Below are 18,672 nucleotides of genomic sequence, written 5' to 3'. Positions count from 1 at the left end.
GGGGGGGGGGGGGGGGGGGGGGGGGATATACCAGGAAAAAAGGGTTACTTTTTGTTTTTAGCACAATATATCTAGCAAGGATTCTTAGTGTATCATTCCTCAGGCATCAAACAATTCCATTTCCAGCTTGCCTGATGAACTTGCAAACTGCTCAAAATTGACAAAGCTTGATATGGAGGTAATGATAGAGAATATTAAATATTTGGTCTTGTAATGGTATTTAGTTACTAATTTCCAATTTAATCTCTTTGTTTGGCAGGGGAACAAGCTAACCATGATACCCAAAAATTTGATTGCATCATGGACCATGCTTACTGAACTTAATGCCTGTAAGTTTTGAAGTCTTGACCTGTCCATCTGACACTGTTGTATAATTTATATTTTGCATTACCACATACAGAGAAATATAAACATAGAATTTAATTTTGCAGCAAAGAATTTGCTTAATGGATTGCCTGAGAATATTGGTAGTCTATCACGCCTCATTCGTTTAAATATTTTCCAAAACAGTGAGTTTTTTGGCTGATTAGCCCACTTAATCTCCTTTTACGTCGATAATTTTATTATTTTCTTTCATTCTTTAACAAGGCTTTCCAAATATATCTGCAGAAATTTCATCAATCCCACCTTCAATTAAGGATTGCTGTGCTCTTGCAGAGTTATATATAGGGTAATGTTCCATCCATTATCATACAATTGGTTTAGATTGTAATGGGTTTTTATTGTATGTTATTTTTCTTCTTTTAACATTTTAATTTGACTTAGTAATGTTATTTCAAATTATAGGAATAATTCAGTGAGTATGTTACCAGGGGAGATTGGGGCACTTTCTCATTTAGGGACCTTAGATCTTCACTCAAACCAGGTAGTCCGTTCATCTAAAGTTCTTACCTATATTTTTTCTCTTACCTCTACTAATGGATGATAGAGAATGGGGAAGCTATTAAATAGGAAAATAGCAATTGGAAAACTGTTGGAGGGAGCTGTACAACTCTTTGAAATGTTGGTTAGGCTAAACCAGGGATAAGTGAGCATTCAAACATAAATAAATTCTACCTTGTTTTCTTCAAGCTTATCCATTTCTCAGCATATAATACATTGCTGTATAGCATGGTTTTTGAGTTCTGTAATTTTTTTCTTAAGAAATAGAACTTTCAAATTTCTATACAAGAGCGTACAGAAAACACAAGTCCATAAAAAGAAACTACAAAAGTTTCTGCAACATTTTCGACGGCAATCCATTGTTGTTCTATCTTACATTTGTTCTTTCTTAAATTTAATTTACATTTTCCTATAAGAAAAAGTTATGTTCCGAGTTAGTACTACAAAAAAATTTAAACACTGTAAACCAGAAAAAGTTCATAATCTTAAATTATGAATATTTAACTTCAAAATATCTAATGCATAAGCTATTGCTAAGCTCAAATAACTGACTATATTAATGAAACGAAATTTCCATGAAATTCAGCCCCATGGTCTTTGGTTATGGGCATACTTTCCATCACATATAACTAGTGTGAAATAAAATGCTTACAGGACAGCGTGGGGTTTTCCAATTCTGTAGTTTGAAAATGAAAACAAGGGGAACAAGCTCATTTTTGAAGCTCTAAATTAGCATGGATTAGATTGGATTTGAACAGTAACTGAAACTCTTGGTTGGTGATGTAACATAATAAATAGATACCCATTTTACGATTCATATGAAGGATGAATAGTATTTAATATGCAAGAAGTCAATTTCTCAGAAATGTTGTTAGTTTTTGAGGGGTATTAAACGTTGGGTTTGCTAGTGAAGATGGTTATAATAAATAGAGTAATTCGAGGGGTAGGAGATGGGCATAATTTGGAATTAGTCTAGATGGAGAACTATGCCTTTCAAAGGCATAATAGCTATTGTAATTTTGCTTGATGTTATAGTACAATTTCAGCCCAATGGCTTTCTATCAAATTTGTCCTAAAAGAACATTGATCTTGGGATTAGATCTACTGTTTTGCTAGGGGAGAGGTTTTTGGCTGGTCTGTTGTTTTGTGGTTTTGTGGGTAATGTGGTAATGTGGCTTGAAAGGAATAGGAGGATTGGTATTTGGAGGAGGCGTGGTAGGTGTTTAGATTTAATACATCTTTATGAGAAATTGATTACAAACTTGCTCAAGGCTTCATGGAACATCAAAATGGAGTTTCAGAAAGGAGGAAGGAATATTATACGAGGGCTAAAGGAGCCATGAAATTCAAATTAGTGTGTCTGCAATTAAGACTTTATGATTATGCCAGAAGAAGTCATCTGCGATATACCACCAGAAGAACCAATGAAAAGTATCCAAGGGAGTACACAAATGTCTAAGCATGAAGGGAAAAAGTTCCAGAAAAAGTCTTTTTGTCTTGCAAAGGAAGAGTGTGAGCAGGTAAGAGAGCTTGCTAGCAAAGAAAATGCTTGAATTTTAGGAGATCATGCTTGGAATTACAGGAGTTGTGCCATCAACAACTGAAGCGCCTAGAATAGTGCCAAACATTTCACTTTTTCCTTCCTTTTCTGACATCAATGGAAGTTGTTTCTTGTTAAAAAAAAATATTAATGGCAGAGGGCAGAGGGCAGAGGGCAGACAAATACATATGAAGAATGAAAGACGGTCAGAGTGGAGGTGAAAGGATAGTGAAGAGGATGAAAGCTTGCTGGCTATAGAATATCTCCAATGTGTGGAATGGCCAAGAGATGTTGATAATGTCAGGGGTGGGAAGTGAGGAGCTAAATCATGAACTAGAGAATGGCTATAGAATACAGTCATGCACTTCATTACTTCAAGGGTGGAGAAGCTTCTGGAATTAGATAGGTTCATGGGTCTGGACTAATTTAACCGAAAAGAAAGCCAAATTGGAATGGAGGAGTCTACATGTAGTCTTCAGATTAGGTTTAGGAACAATTTTGGGGCTGAGGAGTGGATTAAAATTAGCCATAAAAACATAGATAAAGAAAAGAAACTGAATTGTTAAAAAAGAAATTGGTCCTAAGAAACCACTAACCCTTGATGATGTGTGTTCTTGGAGTAGAGTAGTGTTGGGAATATTATTAACATTATGAGGCTATTAGGGACATGAACTCTTAGCTTGTTAGTGGTGTGGTTATGAATAGAGTACATTAGAGGAGTTTGAGACAGGCATCTTTTGGGATTCGTTTTAGGAGAGAAAGTCTACCGATCTTAGTACAGACTAAAACTTCGCCCTTACTTTAATTTACAATATAATTTCAGCTCTAATTTCCTGCTGTTCAATCTCAGGTTCTAGTTCTGATCAACATTTTTCTCATGAACTACCAAATTCCTGCCTAGAAATTGAGATGAAAATAAAATAATTTTGCCCTTGGTTGGAGAACAATTCATGCTAAAAGCTTGCTATTCAGTGCATAATTAATTACGAGCGATACAGAGTAAAAATTGTAAATCTTGCATGGATGGAGAATAGGAGTACTTTTTCTACTCTAAAGAAAGTTGTTTCTTCATATGGTTTTACTATCTTGTATTATACATTCAAATTATATTCTATTCTTGCCACTGAGTTTCCTCTTACTTTGATAATCCTTGGGATTGTGTGGACTACTATTTGCAGTTGAAAGAGTATCCAGTTGAGGCATGCAAGTTGCATCTCTTGGTTTTAGATCTTTCAAACAATTCATTGAGTGGACTGCCCCCAGAAATCGGTAAGGTTAGCAGAGATAAACTGGGATGTTTGAAATACTGAAATTATTAAAAGTTTCATATTCATATAGATTCTTCTCTCGCACTGTTTGTAGAGTTTATCGATGTTAGTTACTCCACTTGATCCTGGTTCTCTGATAGATTTTTTTAGAGGCAGTAAAAGATTAGTTGTATCAACTTCTATTTTTTCATAAGCATAGACCAATGTAGTGCCAGAACTTATTGAGCAAGTGTTGCCTCCACTTAACTTGCCTGCTTCTGGGAGGCGAATGTAGTTTTCTTATAACCACAGAATGCCTCTTTGCATTCTTTTGAAAGTTAGATTTGGTGAATGTAGCTGGAAAAATTAGAAACAACAGGGTATTGTTGTTTTCTTAAAGGACTTTTGACATACATTAATTTTAATTTTTGTGTAGGTAAGATGACTACGCTACGAAAGCTCTTGCTCGCAGGGAATCCCATACGAACTCTTCGAAGGTGTGAAAGTTCTGTTGAGTGTATTCTTACCTACCTAATGCTTATGAATGAATTGCTTTTCATTGTTTAATTTCAATGAAAACGATAACCAATTTTGAATGCTTCGTTCAATGCTAGCTCACTAGTTTCTGGTCCAACTCCTGCTTTATTGAAGTTTCTTCGAAGTAGACTTCCTGAGAATGAAGGTTCAGTAGTTTTTTTGTTTAATTTTATTCTTTTTTTTCGGTGCTTTAGGGCATTTATTATTTCATGTCTGCAGTCTCTCTTCGTTATGGTGTTTACATAGTGTACTTTTCTAGATCCTGAAGCTAGTAGCACTCAGAGAGAGAATGTAATTACTATGGCAGCTAGAATGTCTATCACTTCAAAGGTATTGACTGCCATATCTTTTTTGAAAATTTCTAACGCTTTTACAGTTCTTCTGTCATCCAATGATGATTTAATATGTAATTTCTGAACTCTTACTTTGGAGCCATTACCTACCGTACTACATCTGTTACTTGACAGAGATATTGGTCCAAGCTTACTTTTAGGAATAAACAAAGCCTAGTTCGAACATTTTGCATCAGGATAGTTTTTACTATGGAAACTAACTAAAAGAGAGGTAGTGGGATCGACACAACTTTCCAGTAGTTCTAGAATTATTACACTTTGTAGTTTCTTAGGCCGGATTGGTAACCTTCCCATTTTCTGTTTCTGGTTCCAATCTGTCTGTCTCACTCTTTTTTTTTTTTTTTTTTTTTTAAAAAAAATAATTCAAAACCCTTTTATGATGACACACCAAATTATACATGGAAGAGATGGAATTAGGAGGCGGAGGAGGGAGGAGCTAAGGCCTTTTTATTGTGGTTGGACAGCCCCTTTGGTTCAGACTCCACGTGAGCTGCTTTCTTTTTATCATTCAATCCAGAAGGACAAGTGTGGGCTATGCCCGAGACAATGTCTACTAGCAATGGACGGACGTGTATGAATGGCGCAAAAGGGACAAAATCATGGGTTGAGTGTTCAGGGGAATTTGGTGTCCCTTAATACAGCAGATCAATCACTGCTCAAAAGTGGGGAAGCTGCTGCTGATATCATGAATGTATAAGCAGCTTCTTTTGACCNCTTTTTTTTTTTTTTTTTTTTTTTAGAAAAAGACATGTTTGGCTAACCATTTGTTTTAATTTTTTTTAAAAAGTATTCCTTAAAATGATGCGAAGTTTCAGAAACTATAAAAAATAGTTTCCTTCTATTCATTTTCTGCTCTCCTCATTTGTACACGCTTCCAAAGCTGGCAACAGCAACATCCTCTTTGATTTTGGATAGCCACTTCTGTTACTTTCTCCATTAGCTTCTTTTTTTCTCTCAATAGTGTGCTTATTACTTGAATTGTATCTCTCGATCCTATTTCTCTCTCTTCTCTCTCTCTCATGGGTGATATGGGATATCAGATTTTTTCTTCTGCTCACTTGAGTTTCTTTTCCATTTAAATTTCTATTATCTTTCCTCGATTCATAATTTGTTTTTACCAAATGAAAAAAACTAATGACGTATTTTATGTTAAAATCTTTCTTTCTTCATTCTCTTTGTTGGGTTTTGTTTGTGGTCTAATTGGTTAACTAGAAACACATGTTTTAAAAGAAAAAAAAAATAAAGGGTTTAAATACCATTTTGGTCCCTATACTTTGTGACTTGTTTAATTTTAGTCTTTGTATTTTCAAATGTCCAAATTTGCTTATTTTATTGTTAATTTTGGAAAAAACGAAGTCATTCTTGGTATTGCCTCTTTAAAATTTGAAACCATTTTCACATTATCTTTTCTTGCATGGAAAGTATTATTATTATTTGACCAATTTTAATAAAATTAACTTCACATGACTAATTTTAAGATTGATTAGAAGTACAAAAGCTCTATGACTTCCTGTCCTTAACAAATGTCTCCTTATCCAATCAGCACTCAAAACTATATGCTAATCTCTTCTAAAAAAGATATATACCAATAGCATGCTGCATTACTGTTCACAAATATGCTAAAATTTGAATGATTGTTAATATGATCATGCTAAAATTTGAATGATTGTTAATATGATCATGCTAAAATTTGAATGATTACATATGATCTCTTTACCGAAGATTGCAATAAATTAATGATCACCGAAGAATTACAATAGTTTGCTGAATAATTTACAGAATATTCTAATTCAGCTAGATGGGAGCCAAGATCATTTAAACAAATGGCTCAAGCTAGAGATGAAATTGCCGATCAAATTAGGACAACAGTTGATAAAATGCATCTCTTATTATTATTATTTATTTATTCTTTGGTACTTAAGTGTTACTAGCTCTTTAACTCTTTATACTTGTTTTACATTTGTGTGATATGTTTTTTCTTTTTGTATATTATATCTGCCAAGTCTTATTTCAACTAAAAAATAAGAAACAATTATCAAACACATTTTTCTTTATTGGTTTATGTTTCTATTTTTCAAAGAAACAAGAAAACGAATTGATTACCAAACACCCTTCTTTTTAGTTACCAAGTTTCTAGTTCTAAAAAGATCTAGAAACAAGAAAAAAGAAACACAACACACAAGTTTCTGAACATACCCTTACCAAAATGGTTTTAGTGGTGCAAGCATTTCATGAGAAGCTCCTATATTAAGTTTCGAAGTTTCTAATTACAAACAAGCAACGAAACCTGGTTGGTTCATTTATCATCAATGGGATGGCAAAAAGATCTAAATTGCAACGATAATATTCCGAGAATCATAAAATAATTTCTCCGAGCATCATTGATGATAAGATTTGATGCATTTGGCTTTGTTTACTTCCTGCTTCCAATGAGTACCTCAAGCTAGTTTATGTGCGTGTGATTTTTATTCTGTGATTTTCTCTTTTATCATTAATTCATGCTTTTCCTGCTTTAAGGAGCTTTCTCTAGAAGGGCAAGGGCTAAGTGCTGTGCCATCAGAAGTTTGGGAATGCAGTGAACTCATGAAACTTGATCTGTCAAAGAATTCCCTCCAGGAGCTGCCTGGAGAACTTTCCTCGTGTACTTCTCTGCAGGTCAATATGCTTAGTTTAAGCGTTACACAATCAATGAAGTGATGAGTATAGTTAAGTTCCATAGGAAATACTCATTTTGACAGTCGACAGCTGATCTTAAAACTCATGGGTGGTAGGAACTTCAATTTAGTAAATTTTGAACTGTAGGAAAATATTCTTGCTGCAGTTAGATAAAACCTAATTAGATGTAGACATTTAGGCCAACCAGTTTGATATTTATAAGTATAAAGGTCAAATTTCCTTCATCACTGCGTTTTGCGTTTGTGTTTACCTGGTACCAAAACCTGCAGGACTTTGCCTAAAATACTACCCATTCGGATTGATATGTTATTAGCTCTGTAAGTCACGTAGTTTAACTATTTTTCGTTAAATGTTTTCGATAATTGATGGCATTAATTCATCAAACATATGCAGACCTTGATTTTGTCTAGGAACAAGATCAAAGATTGGCCAGGTGCAATTCTCAAGTCGCTACCTAATCTCATGTGTCTAAAGCTGGATAATAATCCACTTAAACAGGTACAAAGTAATTCATGGATGTTCTTCTTGTTCCTTTTTTCTTTTTTTTTAAAAAAAAAAAAAAAAAAAAACTCGAGAGATGTTCTAGAGTCAGGATTGTACATTGTGGCATTTGGGAAGAGAAGTTTTGTTGATATTTAGACTTCGTTAAATTCTTAAATATCCTATTTTCCCAAGGATTTAGCAACCGAGTGGATCATTCAACTCAAAGGAGCTACATTATTTTGCTTTTAAGGTCGTATATTTGTTAATCTCTGATAGACTAGTGGTAAAATTCAGTTTTGAAATTTTACATTATTTTGAAATTTTTTGTTTTCCGACATTCTAGCTATTGGATTGACCCCTCCTTTTTCTCGTCACAAATGCTGAACAGTCCGACTGTTTCCCACTAATTGGTTTCTTTACTAATAAAAATCTAACCAGGTGATGTTACTTGCTTTTGTAGATTCCATCATATGGGTTTCAAGAAACCCCCATGCTACAGGTTTTAGATCTTAGTGGTAACATAGATTCCTTGCCAGAGCACCCAACATTTTCCAGCTTACCCCTTCTGCGAGAGCTGTACCTAAGGTTATTCACAAGAATCTGGGATATTTTTCAGTCCTTATGATACCTTTCGTGCTTTCATGTACCGTGTTCTTGTATCTGAAAACATTCATACCCTAATGTAATGACTTTTAATTAACAGGAGAACGCGGCTACATGAAGTTCCATCATCTATTTTGGGCTTAAAGCATCTACAGATACTTGATTTGAGTCAAAATTCAATTCAATTGGTTCCAGAGGTAACTTGTTTCATTAATTAATGAATAGTGTAGTTCCAATCCAAGAGGCCTTCACGGGTCAAATTCAAATTGGCGCTATCAGTATGATTAGCTGATGTTCTTATCTGAAAAGAGATTGGTTGGCACAAATGCTTAATGATTTACTTTTACTTGTCAAGTTTTTAAAGTATAGCAATTTCTTGGACCAAATTCATGGGCTTCGAATCCATGTGTTATTTGAAGATAGATCTCATGTTTTCATACTTCTTCTGGCTGGGGATAAATATCAGAGGACTTTGATTTTACTCATTGCTCCTGATTTCTTGGATTACAATGTCTATTTAAATTCATATGCTTAGACTAGATATATATTATATTTTGCCCTGTACCTTCCTTCCACCTAGTTCTATCCTCTATCTGATTCATCTTTGATTTGGTGCAGGGATTGAAGAATCTTACCTCCCTTACTGAGCTGGACCTATCTGATAATAACATTTCAATGCTCCCTCCACAGCTGGTGAGAATGGGTGGAAGTTGTTAGCGTACATAAAGTGCTTTGCATAATACATTGTCTTGCAATTACTTTCTCCCTTGATGGCCTTTTCATTTTCTGTTTCTGGTTTTTAATTTTAAAAGAAGGCTTCTTCATGACCCATTCTCTTTTTTAGTACTTTTTCTAAAATTGTTAGTAAATTTTTAAGTACTATAATCACAATTTTAGAGGCTCAGTTAATGTTAGGACCAAATTCAAACTTATTTTAAATCAAGGAGATCATAAGCTTTCACTCGCTTATTGGTTACTCTTAAAGCATAATTTAATGGATAAGACATATATTAGTCTCAACCTTTGGTTTCACATCGTCACTTACAATTTACTTTCTTTCTTTCGAAAATCAGAGTTTGCTTGAACCCAGCTTACAGGTACTGAAACTGGATGGAAATCCACTAAGAAGGTATGACTGTGTTTCGTTTCGTTTTTTCCACTTCAACATGAAAGTAAATTGCTTGATTAATCTTTACTATCTGATGAATTTTCATGTGTTAGTATTTTAAACCATTGGTCACATTTGTTTATACAGCATTCGAAGGGCAATCTTAGAGAAAGGAACCAAAGCTGTCCTAACATATCTGAAGGATAAATTGACAGAGTAGCATTAACCTTCTCATGCTTCTCTCCACTGGGAAATTGATTTTCAATTTCCTTTTTTTGAGAATATATAGTATTACTGGGTGAAGAAGATTCAAGTTCTGATCAAGAGAGACAGTTATTGATGTTTGGTTAAGTGAAACTTTGATTGTTTCTTATTTATCGTGATTTAATGTATTTGTATTTGGAGGACTTCTAAAATTTAACTTTGTGAGGGTTTGTTTGATAGTAACTCAAGTGTCATATCCTTTAAAAAAAGTACGTTTATTGACCATTTTTTTTTTAATTCTCTTTCATTTCGGAATTGTGGCCAAATGGTAAAATCATTAAAATAATATTTTTTTAAAGTTATGTTTTAATATTCAGCTTTTAAATTAAATGAAAAATGGAGATGAGATTGTTTTCAACTGGGGCTTTGCAATTTAACTTTCAATCTCTTTTTCTTACACGATTTTTAAATTCAAGTTTTAAATATTGAATATTTATTTATCTATTCATGATAAGTTTAGTTTATATTGGGTAATAACTAATTTTAGTTGTAATTGTCTACGACATGTAGAGAGAAGATATTATGATTGTTGAATAAATTGATGCTTTAGCATATTTATATTCAGAGACCTATTGATGAATTCCTAATGTGTCTAATCGAATTATAAGGGTATGTCATACCAAAGCGGTAGTGCAATGACAAGGCACATTCGAGCATATCTATATTTAAATATTTAGAGACTCGTTGCTGAATCCCTAATGTGCCTAATCAAATTACAAGTGTATGTCACGCCCAAATAGTAGTGCAATGATTAAGTGATACTCAAAAGCTCTCGGTAGCACATTTGCAATGATTAAGTGTATGTCACGCCCAACTAGGAAAATATTTTGAGGCTCACAACTTCTTGATTTGACATTTGATGATTCTTTTGACATAACTAAGTTAAAGATATAACTCCGATATTATTAGAAGAAAGAAGAAGAGAAAAATGTAAATTAGATATCATGAGAGGAAAGAAGAAAAGAAAAATGTAAATTAAAATATTACATCATTTTTTCATTTAACTTCAATGCATTGTTAAAAATAAATATGAGTGTAATTGAATAGGAATTAATTAAAATTTTAATAAATGTGTACGTAATTTTTTTTTAAAAAAAAAATTAAATTTAGGAGAATCTAACTATTTTAATAAAAACTAATTTTCATTTATTTAAATCGGAGAAGATTAAATTTTAAGTTAATTAAAATAAAATTATTTAGATCATTGATTGAATTATTTAAAAACATAATAGACTACTATTTGGAAAGACTTCAAAGTTTAGATCAGAATACACATATATAATATTCAATTCAATTTCAAGTAAATAAACTTCAAAAAAAAAAAATGGGGGAATTAAACGCCTAGGATTTTAAAAATCAACTTTCTAAGATTTTATCGATAATGGCCTCTGTAACGACCCTAAATTTCCACATACTCAGAGTCGCTACTAATGTCTCATGCTTATCTATAATGCGGAAATATAACTCTTACATGAACATAATTGATAACGTAAACTTCAAAAAAAACGTTTAAAACAACTTTTTCTCTGGAAAACACAGTCATAGTCTTACGTGTTTAAATATGAAATACTGAAATTTAGAAAAAACAAAAACAAATACAAAATAATATAAAACAATGAAATGCAAAACAACCTATTCTAACTTAAGACTAGAAATTTAAATATGAATCCACCTTATGCACGTGCCACAGTCTCTGTGAGCGATGCGGCCGTCCTCCGTACAAATGCGTCTTGCCTTTACCTGAAAAAAATGATGTGGCACATCTGAGTATTTCAAAGAATACTTAGTAAGTGGCCCCACTATAGGGGCCATGCAAATGCAAACACATGCAATCATGATTTAGGGACCTATCTCTAATCATCTTAGGGGTGACCTCCAGTCTCGGACAAATTGGATGTGTAGTACTTCCCTACACACGACTCACACGTGCGAGTGTGAATCCCCAGGGCGCTCGCACACCTCCTGGACCCTCTGGTCAAGCTAATCTTTAGCGACGTCCGGAGGTCAGCGGAACCTCATAGTGTCATGCGCCTCATGAACACCCTCATCTGTGTGCATTCGCACCTGTGCGCATTCGCGCTCATCATATGGTGTGCATCCGCACTCATCATCTCTAAGGGAAGTAGCCCTATGCTTATGAACATACAATATGCATGAGGTCCCTCTAAATCCATCATAATGTCTCTTCTGACACAACCTTCTAGTCTCATCTCTTTGTTACTCTAGGTAACACATACTCGTGGATATTTATATTAATATCATTTTCACGCTCTTAGGGTTGTGTCCTATGTCGATCTAACGACATGATGCAATATGACACTCATCATCATATAACATGCTCAATATGGAAAACATCATCATATTAAGGTAAACGTCATGCAATCATCATACTCATCATATTGCCACAAAGTGCATCAAACATATCAAGTACGTCATTCATCAAAATATGTATATACTGCACACATCATCAAGTATCGTAACTCACACATCATCATAACTCATACAATTTCTAGTCTATCCTATAGTAAGGCCACTTACCTGATTAGCTTATACGGTTGTCACCAATTTATCTTTAATGAAAGTTCGATTTTTCCCTTTGTATCCAAGCCAACCTATAAGGCATCAATTTCATGTTCAATTCTCTAACTCTAATAATGGTTCATGTGCTAAACTTCACGCGAGCATTACAGACTTTGCATAGATAAAGTCTTGGAACGTTATAATATACCTCTAAATATGTATACACATATTATATATATATTCTATTTATATTAAGATTTCATTTTCTATTTTTTATTTCGAGTGACTTTTCTTATGTCTTTTCATATTTTTTCTGTACTCTGTTTTTTCTCTCAATTTTTGTTCAAGATATATTCTTGACCAATTTTTAATCGATTCTTACTTAATCATATTATTGGTCAATTCCATCGATTCTTACTCCCCACTCTTCCCTTTTATTTTTTCCTTCCTCTATTTTTTTCTTTTGATTTTTGTATTCTAGCCTGTATTTTCTCTTTTAGTTCTTCAAGGCCCTTTCTATTTTTTTCTCTCTATGCCTGGTATTTTCTCTTTTACTTCTGTCCTGATCTCTGTATTTTCTCCTTTACTTCTTACTCTTTATTTATTTATTTATTTTTCTTCTATATGCTGTATTTCTCTTTTACTTCTTTCCTACTCTCTGCATTTTTTCCTTTACTTACTCTTTATTTATTTATTCTTTTTCCTGCATTTCTATTCCTATTTGGCTATATATATATATATATATATATATATATATATTTTGTCTTTTCTTTTGATTTTGTTAACAGAAACTTCTTCTCATATTTTTTGTATTCTAATTAATTCTTCCTCTCAAATTTTTCTTTTATTTTATATGTATTTTCTTTTGTTTTTTTATTCCTCCTTTTGTATTAAAATCTAAAATTCATAGATAAATTTTCTTTCCAAATCTTTCCTTTCTTCTTTCCTCTTTCCTTTCTTATTTACCTGTTAATTTTTTGTTCCTGTTCCTATTCTTCTCTATTACTCTCTGTTCCTATTCTTCTCTATTACTCTCTGTTTTGTAATTTTTTGTTCCTATTCTTCTCTATTACTCTCTGTTTTATATTTACTTCCTATCTTCCCTTTTTCTATCTATTCTGTATTTTTTGTATTCGGTTGACAAATATTTGCTTTGTATTTACTTCCTATCTTCCCTTTTTCTATCTATTCTGTATTTTTTTTATTCTGTTGACAAATATTTGCCTCATTTATTCTGGTTATTCCTAACATCGTAACCAAAACGAACAAGAGATCTAGTTATGAATAATGAGACAAAGGAGAAGGAAATTTGATTCTTATAAATAAAAATGAGATCTGAAATATGATCCACAGTAATAACAAAAGTAAGATCTCTCTCTCCAAAAATTAAATCTCCAGCTCTCCTTGTAAATCTGTTTGTTAGTATTTTTTTCTTTCTTTTATTTTTGGTTGTAGGAACCACTAATGCATCTTGTATTCTGGATTTGTGAGTTGGTTGAGCAGAGGCATACGAATGCATCCTGGATTTGTGAGTTGGTTGAGCAGAGATTGTATTCTGGATTGGTTGAGAGATTGTATTCTGGATTGGTTGAGCAGACAACATCTTGGATTTGTGAGTTGGTTGAGCAGAGATTGTATTGTTTTCTGGATTGGTTGAGCAGAGATCGTATTCTGGATTGGTTGAGCAGAGATTGTATTCTGGATTGGTTGAGCAGAGATTGTATTCTGGATTGGTTGAGCAGAGATTGTATTCTAGATTGGTTGAGCAGAGATTGTATTCTGGATTGGTTGAGCAGAGATTGTATTCTAGATTGGTTGAGCAGAGATTGTATTCTGGATTTGTGGATATGCATGTATTCTGGATTTATGAGTTGGTTTGAGCAGAGATTGTATTCTGGATTTGTGAGTTAGGTTGAGTAGAGATTGTATTCTCGATTTGTGGATGGATTTGTGAGTTAGGTTGAGTAGAGATTATATTCTCGATTTGTGGATTTGTGAGTTGGTTGTATTCTAGTACTTGTGAGTTGGTTGAGGAGAAATAGTCATACATTGATTGAGAGGAGTTGTGAGTTAGTTGAGAGATTCTGAAATTTTGACTGATGGGATGGTTGAGGAGAGATAATTTAAGAGAGGAAGAGGGGTGAATGGAGAGTAGTTGAGAGAAAATTATTATTTCAATTATTTAATTAATTAATTATTATTTTTTATTTATTTATTTATTTATTTTTGGGTCGTTAGAGCCCCTACAAACCCATATTTACATGTCTAGGGTTGATCCGAGTTGTCGTAATGTACGATACGTCCAAAATTATTTCGTCGAATTTATGCTGGCCTCTACTTCCCGAGCACCCTAGAAATTGTTGTGGACTGGAAATTGGAAGGGCGCGTCAGGTCCAGGCAGTAGTGCAAGACTTGGGCGACGTATCAGATATTAAACTGAGAAGAACAGATACTACACTTGATCTTAGCCAAAAGGTCGAGCCAACTTGCTTTCCTCCTTTTATAGCTAATTTTAGTCTGCTGCTTTCAGTCACAGGCGATGTGGGACTGCCAGTCAGTTCCTCAGGGACCCACAAACTACATTATTTAATTTCATGAGGTAAAAGATTCAAATAAGAGTTTAGAACCGGATAGAGAAGTCTTCCTTATCTTTGTCGTGTTGAGTTGCCGTATATTTCTAGTGAAAGAAAAAAAATCTATAAAGTAATAATGATTCAATATTATCATTAATATGGGTTGTCCGGGAATATTTTATATGAAAATTGACTTACGATAATTGGAAATCCTGTATTTTACATATCCATACGATAAGTTCTTAGGTTTTCGAAATAGTGTAAAAAGAGGTGAAAATGAGTCAAGCCTCCTTGAAGGCAGTAAAAAATGACTAAGACTCAAAAGGAGTCGAGCCTCGGTTAAGGAGAGACGCACTTTGTTCGAGGGGAAGTGTTGGATGATAAAAATCCCACATCGGCTAATTTAGGGAATGATCATGCGTTTATAAGTGGGGAATACTAACTCTATTGGTATGAGATCTTTTGGGCTATTCCTCTATTGGTATGAGATCTTTTGGGAAGCCCAAAGCAAAGCCACGAGAACTTTTTCTTAACCATTGTGGAGAATTGTGTTGGTCTAACATGCCTCGAATTGTAGTCCAAGACAGATCAAGAGCATGTCTATGATATCACAACTAAATCTTTGTTATAAATAACATGATATTGTTCATTTTAAGCGTATGCTCTCGTAATGAGAATGTTGTAAATTGTTAAGAAAAATCGTGACCATTTTTGGTACATTCTCCTCTCCTATGCATGAACCTATTGGAATTCATTTGGTTTATCTCCCATATCGATACATGAATCATCTTGATTCACGTAAACATTAATATTGCTACGCCTATGTAAATATTTGTTTAGCATTATTTTGAAATGTGGAGTCATTCCATTTTGTGTTTGCCTAAACACAATTAGGAGAAACTTTGTAAGAGAATCCTTGTAGCGTGAGATTGTGAAAAATACACTTCTAAACACTTGGGTTACGGTGATTAACTACCATCAATAGATGTAGAGAAATTTTCTCTCCAAATCACATAAATCTTTGTCTCTTTATTTAATTTATATTTATGAGTATATGAGTACAATCGATTTTGCTTCCACTTCCGCCACAACTCATATCAGAGCACTATACGTGTGGCGTGAGCGTATAACAGAAAATTATACTTAAGTCGTCCAAATGGACCTAAAAATTGATTGAACGTGAAACCTATGATTAAACTTTACAAAAAGAGGTGATAAAATGGACCTGTAGCACGTGATATCTACCCTCATATATAAATAATAATGATAATATATTATTAACTTTTAAATTTACACTAAATTAAGTTATAAAAAGATATATATATATATATATATATATATATATTATTTTTTTTTTTAATTCCATAATTTTTTGAGTATAACATAAAATATTAATTACATACAATTTACTGGGAAAATAATCAAAAGGATGAAAGAATAAGAATAAGAAACATTATCCTGCAACATAAATCTTCATTTTCTAATAGCCTAAACCATCAAACAAGCAATGTTTTTCTGATACCGACACGAAGACTATCGACCACGGAGTTTTGTCGAAACATAGAACGATAGAGAAAGACGACAACCTATAGGCTTCTATAAACTGGATTGAAAGCTACAAAAGGTGTGATGTAAGGCAAAACTATATCGAAACAGAACGTGATCGAAAAAACGACATTTACGACGAATCTCAACGGTACGAACTCATGCCGATGCCAGTGTCTTTGTTGTGTGATTGGAAGCTCTCCCGGGCCCTCGAGTAGCAAACGTAGTAGGACTGCGAAACAATGGAAGTTAAGAAAATGAAAGCTGCTCCTGCAGCAAACACTCCTCTTCTCAGCATTTGACAAGAGGGAGGAGTATCAGTAAGCAATGTTCTGTACTTGGTGTGGTATGCATTCCTAGCAGAACCCGCGAGTACACAAATCTCGGCGATTAAAAAGAACACCCTGAAACGGATTATTTCATATGAGTAGACAATATCATACTAATGTACAAAATTTCAATGTCGTAACATGTTAGTTTGCTCGACTCGACTTACCAGCAAGTTATGAAGAGAATGATGGCCCAAGCCCTGGAACCACCCGGACTCAGAGGCTTACCGCAGCAAAAGCAGCGGCTAGCCACCATTATGAGGATCTGGCTAGCCATCAGGAAGAGAAATGCTCCAACTCCTAAGCCAGTTGAAATGTCTGAGTCATATACACAATAGTTTCTTTTGGCATCAGTGTCTTCAACTATCTTTGCCTGTGAAATCATTTCAAATCAAATGGGATTAAAATAATTATGAACTCTTTAGAACATTCAAAGTTTTTAGAGATAAATATCTTGTCCTTCATAGAACAGATAAGAATACAAAGTACTTCAACTAAATCTTTTACAAAAAGAAGACAATTATTGACCTTTCAAACAGTTCCCCACTGAGTTATGAGTTTGGCTGTTCTTGTTGGGAGCAGGTAAAGAAAGTGAGGGGAAAGTAATGGCTTGTGGGTCAAAAACAAACAATGTGGGGCCTAAGAAGATCAGATCTGCCTTTGAAGAAGAATTCATCTTTAGATTTGTCTTTGAGATCCATAGATCTGTGAGAACGAAACATTCTTTAAAAGGTTGTGGAAACCTCTCCCTATCATATTCATTTTAAAACTTTGAGGAGAAGCCTGGAAGGGAAAGCCCAAAGAAGACAATATCTACTAACAGTGGGTTTGGGCTGTTACAAATGATATTAGAGTCAGACAATGGGCGATGTGCCAACAAGGAGGCTGAGCCCCGAAGGGGAGTAGACACGAGGTGTGCTAGCAAGAATGCTGGGCTCAAAAGGGGGAGTGGAATGGGAGTCCCACATCGATTAGAGAAGGGAACAAGTGCCGACGAAGATGCTGAGCCCTAAAGGGGGTAGATTGTGAGATCCCACATCGGTTGGGGAGGAAAACGAAGTATTCTTTATAAGGGTGGAAACCTCTCCCTAGCACATACATTTAAAACGTTGAGTGGAAGCCAAAAGAGAAACTCCAAAAAGGACAATATCCATTACCGGTGGGGTTAGACTCTTACAAGATCTCTCCTTAAAGCAATCTCAACCTAGTGATTAAGCATCCATAGACGAAAGAGTAGTCTTTCAAGATTTGCAAATCTCACATTGAAGAAGGTTCGTAGAATCTCCTTCTCCGCCCCGAATAATATCGGTGCCACGGTTAAGCATCCTTACATGAAAAGAGTAGTTTTTCGAGATTTGTTATGGTATATCACAATCCCAATAACAGAACACTATTAGAATCGCACAACAACACACACTCGATCTAGAAGAACACAAACAACTCAAAGAAGTGCATTGAAATTATGTGTGATCATTCACAAGAAGTTTCTGTATGAACAGGACAATTGGTGTTTAAAAAAACCAATAAAAGCAGATCTGAGCACTTTTCCAGCTGAAACAAAACACCTTTCTTTGTTTGGTCACTGAGAAAACTAGCAGGAACGTTCTAAATCCCTTAAACCTAAAAACCCAATGTTCATATTCCGTCTCTGTATTCAGAACCCATATTAAGAACCAAATGAACTAAGCAAACCCAGAAGAGAACGGCCATAGATCACCAAGATTTGAAGTAAAGGCACAAATTTTCACTAAAATATGCATCAATAAAGCGAAGTAAAGAGAGAGGGGAAAAGAGTAAGAGCTTTACAGTGCTTCTCCTTTGCTCAGCTGCAATGGCTAACCCAAAAGCGATGACATCAAACACAAAGACTAAGAGAAGGAGTAGCTTTGACGCCATTGTTGAGCAGATTAAGAGCTTCGCAGATCTGTTTCTTTCTTGAAAGCCTTTTTCTAATTTCTGTTCTGCCCTCTCTTTAAGAACAGAGGACTAAGTCTAGTAGCAGCAGCAGGTTG

At 34.3% G+C, this 18,672-nt stretch overlaps 2 protein-coding genes and 1 pseudogene across 2 annotated transcripts in view; 1 reads left to right on the top strand and 2 right to left on the bottom strand.

Moving 5' to 3' along the window:
• LOC111435942 (plant intracellular Ras-group-related LRR protein 6) overlaps positions 1-9,876 on the top strand; it is a 12,134-nt gene extending 2,258 nt beyond the window's left edge. Inside the window, exons 6-21 of the mRNA XM_023073571.1 lie at positions 104-178; positions 260-329; positions 432-509; positions 610-670; positions 787-865; positions 3,601-3,691; positions 4,106-4,166; positions 4,284-4,351; positions 4,466-4,536; positions 7,077-7,214; positions 7,629-7,733; positions 8,179-8,303; positions 8,422-8,518; positions 8,940-9,014; positions 9,395-9,450; positions 9,577-9,876. Coding sequence (XP_022929339.1) covers positions 104-178; positions 260-329; positions 432-509; positions 610-670; positions 787-865; positions 3,601-3,691; positions 4,106-4,166; positions 4,284-4,351; positions 4,466-4,536; positions 7,077-7,214; positions 7,629-7,733; positions 8,179-8,303; positions 8,422-8,518; positions 8,940-9,014; positions 9,395-9,450; positions 9,577-9,649 — 1,323 coding nt within the window. The 3' untranslated portion in view covers positions 9,650-9,876. The remainder of the gene's footprint in view (positions 1-103; positions 179-259; positions 330-431; positions 510-609; positions 671-786; positions 866-3,600; positions 3,692-4,105; positions 4,167-4,283; positions 4,352-4,465; positions 4,537-7,076; positions 7,215-7,628; positions 7,734-8,178; positions 8,304-8,421; positions 8,519-8,939; positions 9,015-9,394; positions 9,451-9,576) is intronic.
• A 4,602-nt stretch (positions 9,877-14,478) lies between these two features.
• Positions 14,479-14,702, bottom strand: LOC111436090 (annotated as a pseudogene).
• Positions 14,703-16,232: 1,530 nt separating this feature from the next.
• On the bottom strand, positions 16,233-18,672 carry LOC111435929. Its single transcript, XM_023073539.1, has 3 exons — positions 18,467-18,672; positions 16,828-17,033; positions 16,233-16,735 (listed from the first exon to the last, which is right to left on the bottom strand). Exons 1-3 carry the CDS (start codon positions 18,554-18,556, stop codon positions 16,477-16,479), a joined length of 555 nt encoding a protein of 184 aa, XP_022929307.1. The 5' UTR covers positions 18,557-18,672; the 3' UTR covers positions 16,233-16,476.

Source organism: Cucurbita moschata, unplaced genomic scaffold, assembly GCF_002738365.1.
Source record: "Cucurbita moschata cultivar Rifu unplaced genomic scaffold, Cmos_1.0 Cmo_Scf00051, whole genome shotgun sequence".
NCBI lineage: Eukaryota > Viridiplantae > Streptophyta > Magnoliopsida > Cucurbitales > Cucurbitaceae > Cucurbita > Cucurbita moschata.
This window is presented reverse-complemented; position numbering and strand designations above follow the sequence as displayed.

Coding starts and splice junctions, on each gene's coding strand:
- LOC111435929 (XM_023073539.1), bottom strand. CDS start 18,556: ATGGCGTCAAAGCTACTCCTTCTCTTAGTCTTTGTGTTTGATGTCATC. Junction 17,034..18,466: donor CTGAGCAAAGGAGAAGCACT/GTAAAGCTCTTA, acceptor ATGATTTCACAG/GCAAAGATAGTTGAAGACAC. Junction 16,736..16,827: donor ATTCTCTTCATAACTTGCTG/GTAAGTCGAGTC, acceptor AATCCGTTTCAG/GGTGTTCTTTTTAATCGCCG.